Source organism: Manacus candei, unplaced genomic scaffold (assembly GCF_025592945.1).
Source record: "Manacus candei isolate 608988 ecotype Guabito, Panama unplaced genomic scaffold, ASM2559294v1 h1tg000003l, whole genome shotgun sequence".
Taxonomy (NCBI): Eukaryota; Metazoa; Chordata; class Aves; order Passeriformes; family Pipridae; genus Manacus; species Manacus candei.
The window spans coordinates 11,106,421-11,126,213 of NW_026138051.1; the positions used below are offsets into that span (position 1 = coordinate 11,106,421).

General features: G+C 43.5%; 1 protein-coding gene across 1 annotated transcript in view; it reads right to left on the bottom strand.

Annotated features, from left to right (window-relative positions):
- Nucleotides 1–19,793, bottom strand: part of GPC3 (glypican 3) — a 145,157-nt gene that overhangs the window by 120,858 nt on the left and 4,506 nt on the right. Inside the window, exon 2 of the mRNA XM_051784560.1 lies at nt 15,013–15,174. Within this exon, the coding sequence (XP_051640520.1) occupies nt 15,013–15,174 (162 nt within the window). The remainder of the gene's footprint in view (nt 1–15,012; nt 15,175–19,793) is intronic.

The window sequence follows — 19,793 nt, forward strand, 5'->3', positions numbered from 1 at the left end:
CAAAGCTACTTATTTGTGTACCTCTGGATTCTTCCTTCCTCCCTCCCTTTTTTTTCCTGCTGTGATGCCGAGACCTCAGCTCTCTGCACGCTCATCATTACATCTGTTACTTTACATCACCTTTTTTGTCCATACTCAACTGCTGTCACCAGTTTACACTTGGACTGCAAGCCTCAGGGAGAAGCAAGACCAGACACAACAGCACCACTGTCCTGGATAGGGACTGGGTAGAAACACTTGTGTGTATTTATAACCCAATGCTACCTCATTGCAATTCAGGCAGACAAGCTGCCCCCTAATCCTAGATTTCAGCAAGAACCTTCATCATCCTTTCCTTAATCCTAAACCAAGGCTCCCTGATGATCCCTTCCTTTCAAAGGACAAAAGGAAAACCAACATTGAAAAAGTCAGAACCAACAGCACAATCCTTTGGTACTTTGCCTCCCCTTGTACTTTTCACTGGATCTCTGACTCTTAACAAGTGCACATTTGCACCATACCCAGCTGTTTTTCCCTGCCCTGTATCTCCACACACTCCCCTGAGCAGAAGGTGAGGAGCAGGATGTGCTTTGCTGTACGAGGTGTATCTCTGCATTGAGGGGAGCAGAGTAAACACAGAACATCACTGAAGAGCAGAGAAAGTCACAGTCCATTAACTGTAATTAGAGGAAAGACTAATTTATGAAGTAAATAAACTTGGATGCATGTTAGCTCTATACAGTAAGTGCACAGAAGGTAAAGTCTTCTGAAGAGTTTCCATCATTCCCTGCTAATCCATGCTTAATTATATATTTTTACTTTAATGCAGATTTCCTCTCTCTAATGTTCATGCTGTCCTTCCCCACCTCACCCTTTCCCCTAATGTTCGTGCCTTTGTCCTCTGACAAAAGCCCACTGCAATGGGCAAAGTGCCAACATAATTAATTTTTCAGTAAAAGCCAAGTTGTTGTTTCCTCAGAAACATTTTACACTTCAGAAAACGTCAGAAATGTCAGAGTCCATAAGCAGAAACAAAATCAGAGATCTGCTTCCCTATTAATACTGCATGACCTCCTCAACCATCTCACTCCGGGAGAGGAAGACAGGGCACTCGACAGGGAGCAGAGGAGCCAGCAAAGAGGGGAGGGGGGCCAGGAAGCTAAACAGTGTTAGCCACTGACAGGTTAGAAAAGCAAGCAAGGATAAAATATAAGAGCACAGAACCAAGTGCCTCTGCCTTGAGAGCAGGCTGAGAAGCTGGATGCTGTTCAGAAAAAGGGGTGTGCAAAGCCCAGAGGAGAGCAGAGAGGCAAGACTTGGTCCTCAGTGCTCAATCAGCCTTAAATACCTCCTCCAACACCTCTGCATGCAGAGGTGGCAACAAAAAATTATGGCTGTCTGCAGAGAGGATGGAAGAAAAGCGCTGGGTTGACTCTACTTGTGTCTCACAGGGATCCCTTAGGCCTCCCTCAGTGCATCACCCAAGACAAGGCAGGGGGTCATCAGCAGAAATAACCCAGTTTTCTGTCCCCTTTCACCCTTGATCTCAGCTGCTGCTGTTTTACTGCGACCTCAGCTCCAGTACGTGCACAAACACCCTTCCTGAAGCCTGCAAATATATCACAGTGAGTTATGTGCACTTTCAGACCTCTACAAAAACACAACAGGAGATATATCTCTGCTTCCCCAGGAGAGCCTCGGACACAACAGGCATCGGCCATGGAAGACACCAATCCCACTTCCACAAGAGTTTTATAGCCCTAAAGATCTAAGGGCTCAGGTCACCACCCAATTTCATCACCATTTGGTGTAGCTGATAGCTAATAGTATCAAAACCTGGTATGGAACAGGGTAGATTAGCTCTTACCCAGAGTAACTCAAAAACATTTTGGTACAACTTAAAAATCATAGAATCATAGAATTGTTTAGGTTGAAAAAGCCCTCTAAGATCATTGAGTCCAACCATTAACCCAGCACTGCCAAGTTCACCACTAAACCATGTCCCTAAGTGCCACATCTACATGTTTTTTAAATCCCTCTGTGCATCATGGCTCAAACAGTCTCTTAGGCAGCCTATTGCAAATGAAGTTTTGCTCCCACCTGCTTGGGACGTTTCTGCTTTTTATTGCCCCATGAACTGTGATCAGCAATGTTACTGACAGAATTGAGCAGTGGTTTGTCCACAAAAGGGTGACATCAGGCTCAGTTTGGGCTCCTGACACCTAAGAGAGACTCAATTCTTTTTAAAAATATAGTTGCATCTTTCCTTCGTTCTCTTATTCCATTTCTTCTCCTCTCCTCTGAGCACGTTAAAGAACTCTAAACATTTTCTGGCACGTTCATAATAGTCAGGTCCTTGAACAGGTGATCATTTCTCAGCCCCCAAACTAAGTTCTCTTGCTAGATTAGTCCCCAAAGAGTTTAAAAAATGGTACTGAAATGCCTTCCAAGGAAAAATATCCACACTTGCCTTAATTTGCTCACACCGACTCCTGCAGCATAATAAACATGAATAAAGGAGAGGCATAACCATTTACAGGATTGGAACAAAAATTTTCATTATAAATGCAGCAGCAAATAAGTAATAAACTCAAACTTATGAAAGATTAGTTTATGACTATGGTTTCTTTTGTTCATCTGTTACACAGACTGATTACAGGAAGAATAAAACAGCAACATGGGCACTTGAGAAAGTGTGCAGGACCACAGCAGATATTGCTCACACAGATCCAGCTGAGAGGAGGTGACACATTCCTAACATCATACATACAGAGGATAAAAAACCCTCTCACATTCCACAAGAAAACTCACTTTAACTACAGCTTTGAGTCGCTTCCAAATCTCCGAATGAATGATCACACTTCAGAACAGCACAAGAGCTTTCTGCAAGAGACATTTAGATTAAACATTATAACAGATTACAGGCAGAGCTGGTAGCCCTGCATATTACAGTTGCCTAATGCTTCTGATCTTTAGACCCTGTTCCTACTTACCTATAATTTTGCCAAGCTCCAGCCATCTGGACTGCAACTTTGCGTGCCTTTTGTCTGCCTCAGGCAAATTTTAATTTCAGCCAAAATGGTTCGACTGCTTCTGAGAACAAGGCAGAGAGGAAAGATTTATCTTTTCTTTTTTGCCTACAGTAAGAAATCCCACTGACCTTTTCTTTAATTAGCTAAAGCATTTCCCAGATTTTGAAACAGAACTCAACTTTTGACAGGATTTTGTTCAAGTCTGTATAAACATGAACACTTTGGTCACAGTTTAAGGGTTCAGTCAAGTTTGGGGTTTTTTTTCCTCTATCTGCAGGTACATACCCAGATCCAGTTCACTTTTGCTTTGAGAGGAGGGGGAGAGAATATGAGTTGATTTTTTTTTTATAGTTTCAGTCTTGAAACCTCCTGCTTTTTAAAACAGAGCCCAGGTTTTGGTACATTATTGCTCTTTCTTTATTAACTTGAAGACAAAGTGGAAATACATGGAAGCTGGACACTGGTCCTCCAGTTCCTTGCCTTGCCAGCTCCAGAAGTCAAAAGATGTAGAATGTAGAATGTTAACCAAAGAGTCTGTACCCAAACCCAAGACCTACAACTTGAATATCTATTGCTATATGCAGTGAACACAAACTAAAAAGGTCTTAATTAGGCTCCTTCTGAATTCCAGTTTTTCTATCTGTAGAAAAAAATCATGCTACTTACTCAGCTGAACTTGATGAAACAGCATTAAAATATTCACATGTAATTGAAAATGTTGAAGAGTTTTGTCTTTAAGTGGCATTTTAAAGTACTAAAAAACAGACACCAAACAACAAGGAGGAACAAAACTCATTAAGGGAAATTCATTCAGTGCCCTTACACAAGGGAAGAAGCTTGTGGAAAAACACACATGATGCTATAATTAAAGGTTGTATTCTAATGCACAGGACACGAGAAACCAAATTGAGGTTGCAGAGATCACCTGGTTTGATCATAACCTTCATAAACTTTTCACCCTCAATAATGTCCTCCTGATGGAGTTTTCTGAACACAATTTTGTGATCTAGCTGTTGGTGTGGGACAAATCCAGGAGAACCAATGTGGATCTGAAGAGGTTATTTTCTCCCAGATCTGTATCTTCAAGATGCATTTCAGGACCAAATATTTACTTACTAGTGAGTTTAATTATTTTTCATGCTTAGGGCACAGTGAAGCATCACAAGTTAGACAAAGAAATGGGTTTCAAGCTAGATCCAGTTCAAACTCTGCCTTCTCATTTGATGTGAAGCATTTACTTTTATTTAACAGTAGTAATGCAGTGCACTTTAGAGAGCATCTTCAAGGTAAAAATCTATGCAACCTAGTAAAAATAGCATTATACTCTCCATTAGTTAAAGAAGTAAATTCTGAACCACATCCCTTCGAAAATGAACCATTTCCTCAAATGTCAAATGCACTGTTTACTCCTCACTGATAGCAAAATGTGATGTACAGGGTTACTAATATAATTTCCAGGCCGTTATCTAAACAAACAGCCTATGAACAAAGGAAGAGAGGGGAAAAAAGCAGCTTATCACCTCCAGCTTTAAAGTTGCTGCAAATTCCAACACAGAAGTGCCATCTTTCAGCAAACACAGAGGAGTTACTCAGTATGGAAACATACCTTTAATCTTTCTCCAGAAATCAAAAGCTCATTCCCAAGGACACTGAAGGCTCCATCAGCACAAGTGCTCTTCAAGGCAGACCTTTCCCCCTTTTCAAGGCTACCCATTTAAAAGCAGGCACTCTCTTCATTTATTACAGTGTTGCAGCTCACACAAGTTGCAGTAAGCCTGTGACCTCCTGGTCCCTGCAATGTGTGGTTTCCTCTCCCTGCAAGATGACAGAAGCATCTCAGCCCAATCTTGGGTCCCACCCTCAGTGGGCGGCTGCCATAGGAACCCAGCACAGCTGAGGAGATGTGACCTACAGCAAGCCAGGTGCTGGACTGCTCCTTTAGGCACCTGCAGAGTCTCCAGTGTTCAGCCCACAGGCATCCTCCTCCTCTTATCCCCCATTTCTACAGAGGGCAAAGCCCAGCACACAGCTCACCAAGAAGCCACGCCGTCCTCCTGCAGGACCACAGGCAAGAGTAACCACCCCTCCTCCTAATCTCACCTAAAACCAGCCCCTGGGACAGCCACGGGTCAGTCTCACACGTGCTGCTCCTGTGTATCCGTGTCAGTGCTTTGGCAGATCCAGCTGTGGTTTCCTACACGTGAGAACTGCCCCTGCACAGTCTGACGGCCAAACACCATCATCCCCCTCCAAACAGCACACAGAGCTCCTCTGCAAAGACACGGAGGACCACTAGTCACCACCCTGCCCTCCACAGGAGGCTGAACAGAAGACCACCATCGCTGCTGGGCTCTTGCTATTCCCTCAGCCAAAAAAAAGTCTGTGTTTTCAATGTTTCTTACTGACATACCAACAGCAGAGGTCAACTCCTTATGACTGAAGTGCTTGCTGTGAGCAGAAATGCTGTTCAAGAGATTCAGCACTCTTCTGGTCATTTTTCTCTTTAGACAACATTTTAATTTTTATTTTTTTTAATGTCTTATCTACACAAGAGGATGCCTAACTGCAGAACCACCCACCAGCTGTGCATCCCAACCCCAATTCCACCCTGGTGAGGGGGCAATGCCTTACACCACGCATGAAAATCCTTCTCAGGCCACCTCAGAGGCCTCCATCCAGCTCTCACTAAGTATATAATAATTCCCAGAGGTCTCATAAGAAGGTCAATCATGGCTGTGCAGCCGGACATCAGAGACCGAGCACTCCCCTGACAAATGACAGCATAAATAACAATCTTAAAAGCCTTGTCCAGAGGGAAGTTGTGCACCTAAATCAGGCAGTGCAGATTTCCCCAGTACAAATGGTAGCTCTCACCCTGCTGTGATCTTGGCTGGCACTCTCAGCTGAAGGACCAGGGATACTATTTTCTTCCATTTAAAGAACTATTTGGAATTTATGAGCCAATATTTAAGAACAGTTGATAGCTCACTTACATGGGAGACTCAAGCAGATTGAAATAATATCATAATTAAAAGGCAGTAAAACCATGTGTGTCATTTCAATATAATTCCTCGGAAATTCAGTAGCAATTTGATTTTATTTTTTTAATGAGATAGATTTGAGAGCATGCATCGATCTGATTAGCCTTCACATTCTTTTCTCCTTTTAGTGTGAGCCAACCTCCTTACATGGATTACTAGGCCTATTTAATTTCCTTTCCCTAAAAAAAAAGAACATCATTTTTCACTGTGATCATAATAGGAATTTGACCAATACAAATATGCTGCATTACTGCAATCTGTTAGCCACCAATTTCCTTCAAAGAGAGTGAATTCCAAAGCTGTGAGCTGTAATCCTAGAGGCAGCCTTACTGTTCTCTGCTGCTTTTAAAATTGCTTATTTATGACACTCAATCATAGATTTTCTGACATGAAGATGACAAATTTGGGAAGAGCTAATCAGCAACAGAATTCATTTGCAATTGATCTACACAACTCTTTGTTTTGCCTTATCTCAGAGGGTTGGCTTTTTTAATCTTCACTTTCTAACCAACAGGTTTATGTGATTTTTTTTTCCCCCAAGCACACATTTAGATGATTTTTTTTCCAATTAAGTTTGGGTGGGTTTTTTTTTTAATATTAGCAGATTAAATATGCAGTGCTTCCTACATCTAATCTATCATAGAAGATGCATTAATTCCTAGATGCAATACTTCATGGAAATGGATTTACTTTCACACATCAGAATTTTCTCTTGTCTCCTGTGCAGCTCTGGCTGCCACGTGCAAACCCACGTGTCCACCTCTGACCCACTAGCATGACATGGGACAAATGGGCTCAGTCCAGCACCCATCAAAAACACCCAAAGAGGTCCAGCTGCAGTGCACACTGCAGCAACTGCAGATTCAATCTAACACTGCTAAAGCCAGTGTCAAAAGTTATTGAGCTCATTGCATAAATACACCCTGAAGTATTTTCCTTTGCTGGTCAAGGCATCACCATCCTGCTAACATCACTTTCTGGCACTAAAACAGAGGGAAGGGGAGAGGGGAAGTAATTTCATCACATTAGTCATTAATTTCTATTTTGTAGCAGTTTTGAACTAATCCACAACGCAAAGCAGAGCTGAAAACATTCTCAGGTGTGCTGCAACTACTGTATTGTTGTTCTCCACTGGGGTGAGCACTGCCCGCCCTGGGCACCAGTGAAGCAAATGCCATCCCTTCCCAAACATCACTAAGTTGGAGATCTTTCCAGTTGCTTATTGGGATCTGTCTCCAAGATGCACTTGGGTCATATTCCTCTGCAGCCAACATGCAAGAGCTTAAATTTCTAAAGCAAAGCTTCTCATACATCCACATGAATCACCATCCATTGGAATCAGTATCCCTGGAAGTATTAAAAACCATGTAGATGTGGCATTTGAGGACATGGTTTAATGGTGGGCTGGGCAGTGCTGGGGTAATGGTTGGACTCAATGAACTTAAAGATCTTTTCCAACCTAAATGATTCTGTGATTCTTATAACACCTGCACTCCGAGGGCTGCAAGTAGACACAGCACCATGTACAGCATCCCAGTGTACCTGGATGAAAGGGGTTTTCCAGGTAACATCTCTCCTAGGCACATCAGTCTCAACCAGGCACAGTCCAGCCTACATCCCCTTCACAGCAGGAGAAAAACCTAAACCCAAACATTTAGATACTGTTGCCACAGAAACAAAACACAAGGAAGATCCCACATCCCCCAGCGTCTCTGCACCATCCCTGCCAGATGTATCTGCTTTACTTTCTAATGAGCAGTACACACCACAAACCTTGCCACGCTCATTTCGTTGATATCAAAAGGGATGCAGAAAGCTGTGTCTCTTCTGGGCTGAGGGAATAAAGCCAATTTCAAACTACCGCAGTTGAGTAATGAAAAAATTAGACCAAGGTGCTACTATGGCTTTTTGAACATTTTAGGGATAAAGTCTAAAGCTCGAAAACTGGGTTGTCAGTGCCTCTAGCATGTCCAAAAGTTACACAGGTTTCTACATACCAGAGAATCCAAGAGGCACTGTCTGCTATACATGCTCATGAGGAAAGCTGTCATCTGCCCTCACTGTTTGAGTGGTGTTTTTCACAGATTAATATACTTTCATAGTAGAATGAAAGATTATAAATTGCTAAAATTGATTTCACATCAGCAGCGAAGTCAGAGTGAGTAACACACCTGAGGTGACCCACTCTGCTCAGAGGAACGTGAAACCACAGTGTATTGACAGTTTAATTGGCTCAGCAAGAGTTCATTTCCCTCAGATGAAATGCGCCATTGGCCATTTTATCGCTATATCTTATTGCTGCTTTAAAAGTGAAGCAGATGACAATCTAGCAAAATGTTTTCATTACAGAGACAGCCCCTGTCTTTATTGCTTGGTGCTGCCTTCCTTTCCTCTTTCCTCCCCAGCAACTGCAAACTAGCTCTTGTTTGCATTTTAAGCGCTTTGCAGGATGAGAATGCCTCTACATATCCTTTCAGGACAAGTGATGGAAGATGCTGCTGTGCCCATTTCTGTACTGGAACTACAAAGGAGAAAACACAAAAATTCAGTGGCATCAAGCAGTTCTATAAATACCACATTCAAGGGTAACATGACATTTATATCACCTTACTGCAAGCTAAAAAGATGTCATTTGACTGCTTTATAGCATTAGGAGGCATTTAAAGAACGTTAGTACTTGAACTATCAAAAGACGATAACTTAGAGCTCAAAAGGTAATTACAAAAAACAGCCCACTTGTGGAAGCAGGAGACTCAAAGAAACACCAGAGCCCTCATTCCCTGGTTATCTCACAACTCACACTCTGACAGGGAATGCAGGCAGAGGATCGTGTTTTCCCAGCGTGGCTCAGAGCAGATGGGACAGAGGCAACCGCCACATGGACAACAAGGAGCTACAGGAGATGCCACAGGCATCCCAGCAAGGCCACAGTGCTCCTGCAGGTGCCTAGTACAGAGACTTTCCCATCCAAAAGGTCCACATCCCCTGCCCTTCCCAGGGAGCAGCCCCAGGGTGCCCACAGTCAATGCCTCCCTTGCCCCTCAGAAGCAGGAAAGCACCATCAGCAGAAAAGCAGCATCAGAGCTGGCAGGGAACAGTACCCTGGCAGCAGAACACACAGGAATTCAGGAATTCCTCTGCACACTTTGAACTGGGGACCCCTAAGCCCAGACACCAAGTGCAGTGCTTAAAAACTGCTGAAGCAGCACACAGGCAGTTACAAAAAGCCCCTCATTAACCTCCAAGCCTCATTTCATTGATGAGAGAAGGGCATCAGCAGTGTTTAACTGGAGGGGAAAAACACACAGGCAGAACACAGGGAGGGACCTCAACCAGACGTGACTCCCCAAGGCTGCACCCTTCAAGCCATAAAGGCCCCAAAAGCAGAGAGTGGGGGGCCAGAGACATCTCCTACCACACACTTTATTCTCCCATGGACATGCCAGAGAGTTGCTGCTACCCCTCTGCAAAGGGCATAATGAAGAATCTTCCTACAGCAGTCAACCAATGGGATATCCACCATGGGGTTTCTCTGCATGGAAATGCAGGTGGGAGCATGAGGGGCTGTCAGTGTGGGGATGTACTGCAAGTGAGGATGCAGGGAAACAGCAACAAGAGCCAACAAGCTCCCTCCTGCAAGAAGGAACCCCAGAGACACACGGCAAGTACTCCATCAGCTGAGAGCGAGGGCTGTGCAAAACACACCGGGATGTTGGAAGACGAAGGGAAGTGGGAATATCTCAGGGTCGGCATCACAAGGAGCATTGAGAGGCTCCTCACACGCCAGCACTGTGCTGGCATTGAAACTTCAGGCAGTGAGAGGAAGAAACAAAAGCAAAACTAAACATATTTCAAAATCTCCCTTCCCGGTAGCATGCACTGTCATGCAATACTTCCAAAGCCATGGTTTATGTGGCTCAGGAGGGCAGTTTCATGCCCTAACTCCTGCATGATGGATTTTACAATTTGTTAAAGAAACTCATCAATCCTCAGCAGTCATTTTTAATGCCCAGAGCCTCCACAAACTCCTGTATTTTGCTGATCCCCCAATTTCAAATCATTTGAAATTGCTGCTACTATTACAGCTCTGCTCCTAAAGCTAAGCATTATGGCACACTCCAGACTTCTAGCTTCGTATGCTGGTGTAATAAACAGATTAACTGTGATTTATGAACAATAAGTTCTAGTTATTTGAAAGGAAACATTACCTCCCTAGACCAATTCTGACAACCAGAGATCTCTCATTATGCAGACAGCTCTTTCCACCTACCTGTAATCATCGGTTTAGCACATCGTTATCAACCTGGGAAATGGATCACCATAGTTTTTCACTACAAACTTTGTGCATCCAAAGCATCTGGCAGGAAGCACCACCAAAGGCAGAGTACCAGCCTGAATTGACCCAGTGAGACGATTCCTATTTTAAATACACATAAATAATTAAAAAAAAAAAAAAGATTAAAGCGCCAACAAAACAAGAAGCTGTCAGAGAGAAGGGCCATCACAGGCACCTGGAGATAGGTGCATCACAGAAGGATGCAGCAAGACTTCAGTTAGCAGAGGACTAATTAGGAAGAGGAATGATAAAATGATACAGAGATCTGTTTGTGGTGCTTATTTACTTGTAAAATCCAATAAGATTTTTAATATTCTTTTCCAAAAAATGGGTTCTTTATTTGAGTCCACTCTAAAATTGTCAGTTTAATATTTTACAAGCCCACAAGCAGGAGTTCACATTTTCACATGCACTTTTCACCTGCAGCTACTAAACTGACCACCCCACTTATGATGCTTTTGAGTACTGCTGGGAATCATTTTATACACTTATTCAGTTCATCATAATCACATTCCTCCTGTTTAGAAAAGCTGTGAAACCCTGATCACTGGTTAGACACCTAAGCTCATGCACACACCACAGCTGTGACCTGTTGGTGCCCAGAGCACCTCTCCCCTCTGCAGGGCTGGTTCACCTCCAAGACCTCCTGAGTCCCAGCACCTCTCACCTTCACATCCAGAAATAGTTATTAACTTTCCAAGCCAGAGACTTCTCCCACTCGCCCCACACCACCTCCTCTCTCCCCACACTGCAAGGGCAACGGTCTGCAGAACAATGCAGTGCTGAAGTCCATGCAAGGCTCACCCGAAAGACCTTCCTGAATTATCAAACTTAATTGGCTTAAAGACACTGTCCCAAAAGATAAGAGCTGAGCTCAGCAGCGCAGATATCAATGGACCCTTCTCGGTGATTAATGTGCAACAGCTCCCAACACACAGCCCATCTCTTCTCACCTGACTGCCACGTGCATCTTGGACTTACCCGTGCAAGGCATAATTAGCCAGGATAAAATTCTTCATATGCTTAAACCTCTTTAATAGAATAAAAGAAATCTCAGCTGCCTCACCTTGACTCTAAAGTAGTAACAGCCACTTGTGAAAAATGAAAAGCCTTGAAGGATTTGGAATAAGAAACTCAGAGAGACAATCGCTAATCTTTTATCTTCCAGACTTCAAGCAGAATCAAGTTCTTCAAAGAAAACCCAATAAAGCCCAGACATTTTCATCATAACAAAATAAATAATTCAGTCATACTTTAGAGGACTCAAACATTAGGATTGGCTATTTGATATATTTGTGGCTTAGGTGCCTCTAAACTGATTAAAGATAACCTGATAGAAGCTTGCAATGTCAAAACTGCCTTCAATCCTGACAGATATAAATGGATAGTGTAAATAACTATAAATAACCAAAATGGCTGCATTTATGCCTAATGGAGGATTTACAGCCTCCTGAGCTGCCTGGTAGGACTGAGAGTTACAGCTCTGCCTTTATCCAATTGCAGCACACAAGGGGAGATGAACTGATATCCTCTCCACACCACCTGCCCTGCCAGAACCACCCAGGGCTCAGCTCCAGAAGGGACAAGGAACAGGATTCTCCCACAAATAAGAGAATACCATACATATACAGGCAAGTTTGTCGGTATTGATTTATCATGGTCTTCCTAGAAACTACTCTGGAACACATCCCAAACACACCTCAAATCTCTGTAGCCCCTGCAAGTTTCTCCCAACACAGCTGTTGTTATTCTCCAGCTGCCATTTGCAGAAAGTATGATATGAAGCTGCTGGTTGCTGAGAGCCCAAACAGGGAGGTGCACATGTGGGCAGATGTATCCACCAGCATGGATACACCACAGGAAAGTGAAAAAACTGCCTACAAAATAATCCTACAGTAAGATTTAACTGCAGTTGAGGCAGCCACAATCCATTTTAGCACTGTCAAACGCAGCAAGTTTCCAAAAAATTAAATCACTACTTAAATCATCTTCATAATTTTAAAAAGTGCCTGCAAGATAAGACCAGGAGCTAATTGTTCCATTTAAATTTAGTGAAGGGAGGACTTTTTTGGTTGGGATTTTTCCTTCTTAACTGCAATAAAAAAAAGCCCAAGGGTCTAAAACTAATAATCTAATAAACTTTGTTAAGTGAACATTGTAACAGATAGGCCTGGATGAGATTTCCTGTAAATGCCAGACAATTTCCCTTGATCTTTATCAGCAGAGATGCTGCTCTAGCTTCAGCAGGAAGATATTAAATTTGGTGCAAAATAATAACATCTGGGTGAGATTCCGTTTGTCAGACTAGCAGTTCCTTTAGATGCCAGGCTAAAAAGGTTGAAATTAACTCTGAAGGATTTCACATTTGTGTTTTTTATATGAGTGGTTTGGCTGTGTTTCCATACCAACACACTTCCCCACTCTCCAGAGTGGTGCAATTATCCATCCTCTGTGCTGGGTCCCCAGATTGGTACCGGGGTCTGACCCAATGCAAGACACAGAGAGAGCTCTCTGCCCTGCCAGAGCACACCTCCAAGCTGGCATTGCTTGGAGATATCCCACTCCTGCAGTCCCAATTCCCAAAGCAACAGCATATCTGTCCCCAGCTTCGAGCAGGACCTGCGGGAGGTGCTCAGGCACCACAGACTCCTCTTCCCTGGCCACTCCAGTATTCCTGACCTCCAGGCAGCTGTCCCAGCACATACCTTGGAAACATGGGAGGATGCAAACAGCATGTGGAGTTTGATTTGGGACACTACACACCTCAGCACCAGCTCCTTTAGAGATGCCTTGAGATAGAAGCCTGTCTCCTACAGTGCCCAGAACAACTCAGACCATGTGTTGGGTGAAAGCACAATTTCTACAGCTGGAACAGCCTCTGGCACTGCTGCCATCAAAATACTCTTAAGCAGCAATCAAAAGATCAACCGATTTTAAAAAGAGTTCTTCTACAGATTTTCAGACTAATTTTAAAGATAACAATGGTAAACGCTGTTCAAACCCTAATGAATTGTCCTTCCAAGTCCAAAACACTTTATACAAGATAATTAAAGTAAGTATCTCAATGGTTCCAGCTAGAATTCCTCTTCTTCAATGGGATTGCAAACGATTTTTAGTCACAAGCTTTTTTATAAGCAGAAGTGGTCAGAAACTGTTCAATTGAAGGCTTTTTTTCCCCACCACCAAGAATGGCAATTCTGCATTTCAAGGCTTCTCAGAATAACATCAGTTTCAAAATCCCTGCACAAGTCTCTGGGCCAGGATGGAAATATAAAAAACAGGAAGAAAAAACAAACAAACAACAAAACAAACAAACAAACAAACCCGCAAGGGATTCAGCTCTCTCCAGAAGAGGCAGAAAGTTCAGAGCCAGAGCACCCCACTGCTATGCACAACCTGCAGTACCACAGGGTGTCATTCCCACATACAATAAAAACTAATGTTGCAGTTTTTGTCAAATGGGAGGGAGGCAGACACTTTGTATTCCAGCCAAGTTATTCACCATTTCTGAAGCTGGTCTGCATTTCCAATGCCTAGGAAACCAATCTCTCATTAGTTTTTTCTCCGTTCTGGTTCTTAGAATTGGCACTTAATGGTCACTACATTAAGAAGTACTGGGAGGAAAAATACGCTCTTATCTCCTCAGCAATTTATTTGATCTTACATTGAGAAAAACAACACATTAGACTTTATCAGGCAGCTGTGGCCCAGAACAGAGCTCTGCCGTGATCTCACAGGCTTCAGCAGGCCTTGAGTCCTGCTATTAGTGAGACATAAACAGAAATAAATCAATTATTCTGCAAAAATATCATCATGAAGGAAAAAAAACGCTTGATTGCCCATGATTTCCTCTTTAAATACAGGCAAAAGCACCATGAATACAGAATGACAGAACCTTAACAGGCCACCACTCAACAAACAAGCCATCATTTCACTGCACATAAACCATGGAGGGAATAAGTTTTGCTTGTGTAAAGGCCTTAAAAAGAATGATTGCAGATTTAAGTGGTACAAACTAGTGAGCATCCACACTAAAAAATATTCAAAGATCCATTTTGCAAACTAACAGAAAAAAGTCCTAACAAAAACATCACATTATCATTAGAAAGAGAGATGCCACAGACAGCAGGGCATCAGGTCACCAAGCACTCAAATACTAGAGCACCAGGAACCAGTTTGTGAATAAGGCAGCCTCTGCCCACCTTTCCATGGAATAAACAACTTTGTTGTGTGACGGGTAATAAACCCTACACACAGTTGAATCAGATCTTACCAAGCAGACAACCAGATCATATAACTTCAACCTGTATTTTGGGACTGTCAGAATCAAGATGGTACTTGCACAGAGATTTCAATTCTTGGAGAAGTGAGTTTTTCATTCATTTTTAAATTTGCACTTCAAGAGGTTTAGTCTTTAGATTTACATTTGCTGTTGCAGCTGCAGGAATATTTAAGACAAGCTCTGCAGAGCAACCATATACCAAACCAGGTGTATTGTTAATCTTAACTAAGGACCTATACAAAAATATGAAAACAAGTGAACAGAAAGCTTCCAGCCACCTGTGCTTCCAAATGCCAGGTGCTGAGGAAGAGGAGGAGAAGCACTGGCTCCCCCAGCACTCACCTTGGAAGACAGCAGCGTTCTGGATGACAAGGAACTTCAGCTCCATGCTGGCAGACTGCAGGAGCTGCTCCATGTTCAGACGGGCTGTTGCCTGGTACTTCTCCTCCATCTTCCTCGAGCAGCATGTGGAGCCCTTTGGGATACATACCTGCAGATCTGTCCCTGGAGAGACATAAGAGCAGAAAATTTGCATTAGGACGTGGATTGCTGGGAGTGAAGAGGAAACCAATTCCATACATCAGCATTGCTGCAATTACTGCTTGGGCAAATTGATGACGTTTCTGCAATTTGTCCTGAGCAAGCAGCCTGGCCAAAGGAGAGGACTGATAAGGCAGAGCAAGGATTGCTGAGCAATAGCCCCTAAGAGCTGTGTTTGCCTGCCTGCACACTGCTTGCTTTAGCTCCCACACACTCCACCCGTTGATGGGCTGGTGCCGAGCAGAGCGATCCTGAGCATTGCCCTGCTGTCTCCCAGGCACTCCGGTAAGGAGCCACGGACAGACAGAAAAGACTGGAGGTGGAAAACGAGACAGGATTTGAGGCTGCAGATTTGCAATGAATAGAGCAACAAACATAGTACATCAAGGAGGGTACGACTGTAATTTGCATAAAGACTTAAAACTAGTTTAAAACATAATAGTGTGATTTGCCTGCAATTTCCCTCCTTTTGCATCCCCAGCAACAATAACAACAGAAGGACACAACAATAATGATTTACTTGGCTTTTTACTGCTGCGTTTTAAATTGTACATATCTGAGTCCTCCCACCAATTCCCTCATCCCATCCTTCTGCCATAGGCAAAGCCCAAGGTCCACCACTTCAGTTGTGGAATCCTGCTGCAGAGAGACAGATCCTGAGGGATGCACTGAGCACTGCACAAGGAAAAAGTCTCCTCAGCAGATGTGCTACTGCACAGGCAGCACCTTCACCCATTTACCAGGATGGGACAAAAGCCAAGGGACAAAGGCCAGGAGGACATCACTTGCTCTGGTACCTGCAGCCGTAACTCTTAGCACTGACCAGTGAAGTTGAATGTTTTTTGGCATTCCCAGAGCACTTACTCATGGAGGAAGTAGGCAATTTTAGGAAAGGTGTTGTTAGCTAAAAATAAATAAAACCTAGAAAAATAATTAGAAATCTTTCTGGGCTCAGACAACAAAAGATGAAACAGAAGAGATGGAAGTAGCAGAAATGAAAAGTCTCATTTTTGATTAACTTTCAAGAGCAAACTGAGGCCTCACAAATACAAGCAGAGCAACAAGCTCATATCAAAGCAAATAGCCCTCCCCATGCAAAAGATGTTTAATCTGATGCTGCTGTTAGAAACTCAAACAGCAAGCAACAACTCCTTTAAAAACAGCTATCCAGGGTCAGAGAGCAGCCAGGACTCACATTTCAGTGTCTGCCACCCAAACTGCACTGTGCCCAGAGCAGGAGTAGCTCCCTGCTAGGCTCAGCCCTGTCCAGAACTGGAATTAGGAAGCAGTCTCCAAGCCAGTGACCAACAGCCCAGAGTGAAGGCTCCTCACACCTCTCAGCCCTCACTCTGCCTTCCTGTTTGCTATAGAAGTTTTTTCCTTAATAGAAGCAAGTTTGGTGATTTACATCTTTGCTCTCAAAGGGTAACACATCCTTCTAGGTTCCCCTCTTCTCTCCTCTCCTTCTTAAGAGTCTTTTACCACATCCACTCTCTCCCTAATTACTAGAAAGTGTCAAAAGTCACTTCTGCAAGTGTAATCTAGAAGAACAGGATTAATATTAATGTCAGTTCAATCGCGTACCTCTTGAAGAAGAGTCATGCACAGTGCCAAGGGAAAACCAGCTGTCAGGGCTCAGAAGCAGCGACGGCAGAAACCTCCTCCCCCCAGTCCCATCCCTTCCACCAGCACAGCCTTGGAAAAGAAACATTAAATGCTTCATCTGCAACATGCATCGCACATGGGGAAAGGAGATTAAACCAGTGCAGGTTCTGCTGTCACTAAAAAAAAAAAAAAAAAAAAAAACACCAAACCCAAAACACATGGCAAAGGGGGGAGAGGGATCCACACCCCCATCCTGGCTCCATCGCTCCCTGCTGCCTCAGTTTCTCCTTCTGCAAAGCAGGATGCACAGCAAAAATTCCATCCTCGAGCCCTCTGACACAGAGCCGGCACCACTGACATCTATAACTCGAGTCTCAGCAGTTCTTGAACTCACCCCTCCAGAGGAGCACAGCGACAGGTATTTCATGCACTGAAAAAATAACGGGGACCAAAAAGCCACGTAACAGCAGGCACTGCGTTAATGAGAGGAGCAGTTGTGTAACATCAAGTTCCAGAGGTTTTTTAAAGTTAAACCCAAGTCAATTTATGCCACCAAAAGGCTTAGCATGGTCCTTTTAACACTACAATACAGCCATAAATTTCTTTTTAATATAAAGCTTATTTCCTCCTACATTTATTATATTAGGACACATTTCAAATTATCTAAAAAAAAAAAAAAAAAAGCCTTCAGTGATTAATGGAAATACCAATGTAGAAAAATCTGAGAGCTGGCAATTAAGAGGCCTGTGCAAGTTAAAGCCAGGGATAGGAAGCAGCAAAGGTCACCTACTCATGTCCCATCCTTCTTTTTAGCAATTAAGGCAATTTCTCCCCTTAAATGGATTTTTATTTTTATGCAGTAAAAAGACACATGCTGTACCAGAGCAATCACAGAGGAGGAGGAAAAAGCCCAGGAATTAACTCTGACAGCTTAAAACATTTTACAGAGATAGTCAACTAACACCAGTGACCAGAAACCACGGCAAATGCAACAGGTCAACACAGGCAGAACAGGCTCTTCTAAGGTACCACGGACAAGGTCCTTTTTGGCACAGTATTGCTACAGAGGGACAGGGAATGGGGGCCAGACTCCCATCTGCCAGTTATTTTTTGTGTGTGGCTCTCCCAGATGGTGAGCTGGCTCAAACAGTCCCATCTGCAAGTCCCCATAGTAAGGGCAGGTTTTAATGTCAGTCCCCCAGGAGCCATTAACCCACCCCGCTGACCCCAGCCCCAGCAGACACTGATGAAACAGGGATAGAGCTTTTTAACCTGCAAATGTGTTGGGGGTTCATTCGTCCCATTGCTTGAAGGAGCCTTTTCTGCACTCCCCAAGGTGCAGCACCCCCCAAGAGACCCAGATCCTACACCCCAAGGGTTGGGGGCTGTGCAAACCAGGGGTGCTGCAGAAATGTGGTGGATGCAAAGACACGAACGCCTGGAAACAGCAAGCCCACGGACCAGACATGAGCAATAAATGAATTAAAGTGCCACACGTTTCTGGTTCGAAAAAATGCCTGGAAAAGGTCCTGTGAATCATCAAATCCTACCCCTGACTCCCAATCCACCCCCTCTCAGCATTTTATCTAACACAAACACCTCCGGCTTGTGAGATAGCAGAGCCCATTCCGCTGCCTAATGGCCCTTACTGTTAAGACTGTTTTTATCTCCCAACCTACACAACCCCTTTTTCTTAAAGTTTCAAGTCATTACACCTCATAATGCCAGTCTCAGCCCTTGCAAACAACCTTCTCCTTTTGCTATAAATCATTACAAACTCATTTTCAGAAAGAAAGTGTCCCACGAATTACTGCAACGGTCTTATTAAACTGCATTTGGATGCTCACATACCAATCTTTGCAAGATTAGTGAGACGACGAGAAGCTAAGCACACGAGCCTGACCCTCTGACACCCACCTCCCATGGATGAGAAGGTGCTGGATGCAGCCTCTTCCATGGGTGCAGGAACGCCAGGCACCGTCAGAGCTGTGCCATTTATGCCATCTTGGGGAACAGCAGTGTAAATGCTCCAATAATTTCGCATATACTCCCAGCTGACAGAAATAAACTCTAGAGCTGCAGTAATTTCAGTAGCACCCTGCCTCTTCCTCCTCCTTACACAGGGAATTTGTACTGAAGACTGGGCAGCAGTGAATTTAAAGCATTACATTTGACTTTGATGTACAATTATCCCCGCAGATAGGTGGTTAGCACAGTAGAAGTGAAAATAATTTCAGTGGATTAAATGTCAAAGAAAAAACCCCTGAGAACATCTATGGGCAGTTGTGAACTCCTTCACGAGGCTGAAGGATTTTCCTTTGATTTTAAGCATCCCAGGATAGCTTCAACCCTGTCATCAGACACAGGCAGACAAGTCGTGCTTTCCACTGGGCACATAAGCCTTCCCACCCAGATCCAATGGCAACTTAAATCAGATTAACATTCCCCTGAATTTACCCCAGGCATCGCCAAAATAAGAACCCACCCCTGCTTAACATTACATTCCTGCAGCCTCCTCCCCATGAGGGGTGGGCTCTGCTACCCTGTGCAGCAGCACCTTCGCCTTCTGCAGTCTGGAAATGTCAGAGGGCCTCCTCCCACCCTCTTAGCTCAACAATTTGTTAATATCACCAACAAGAAAGATACTGGTTTGGGTCAATTTTCCTCCTCCAATTGTTTTACAGTCAGCATCGTGCTTTTAATAGATAAAAGCAGTGATTCAACATTTAAATATAGTGGATTTCCCCCCAGCTATTTCAATAGTTTTTATTAAAAACCTTCTTTTAAATTATGTTGTGCATCTGTCAGTGGCTTTTAATGCTCAGCATTTGGGGGGGAAAGCAAATGCAACTGTTTAGAACCCAGGTTAAGTGCTGATCTTTTAAAACCTAATTAAAGAGATATAAATTATAAACCAGCCTCATTCAATAGGTGATTAAAGTTGGAACAGTATGGGTACTACATGGGTATTTATTACT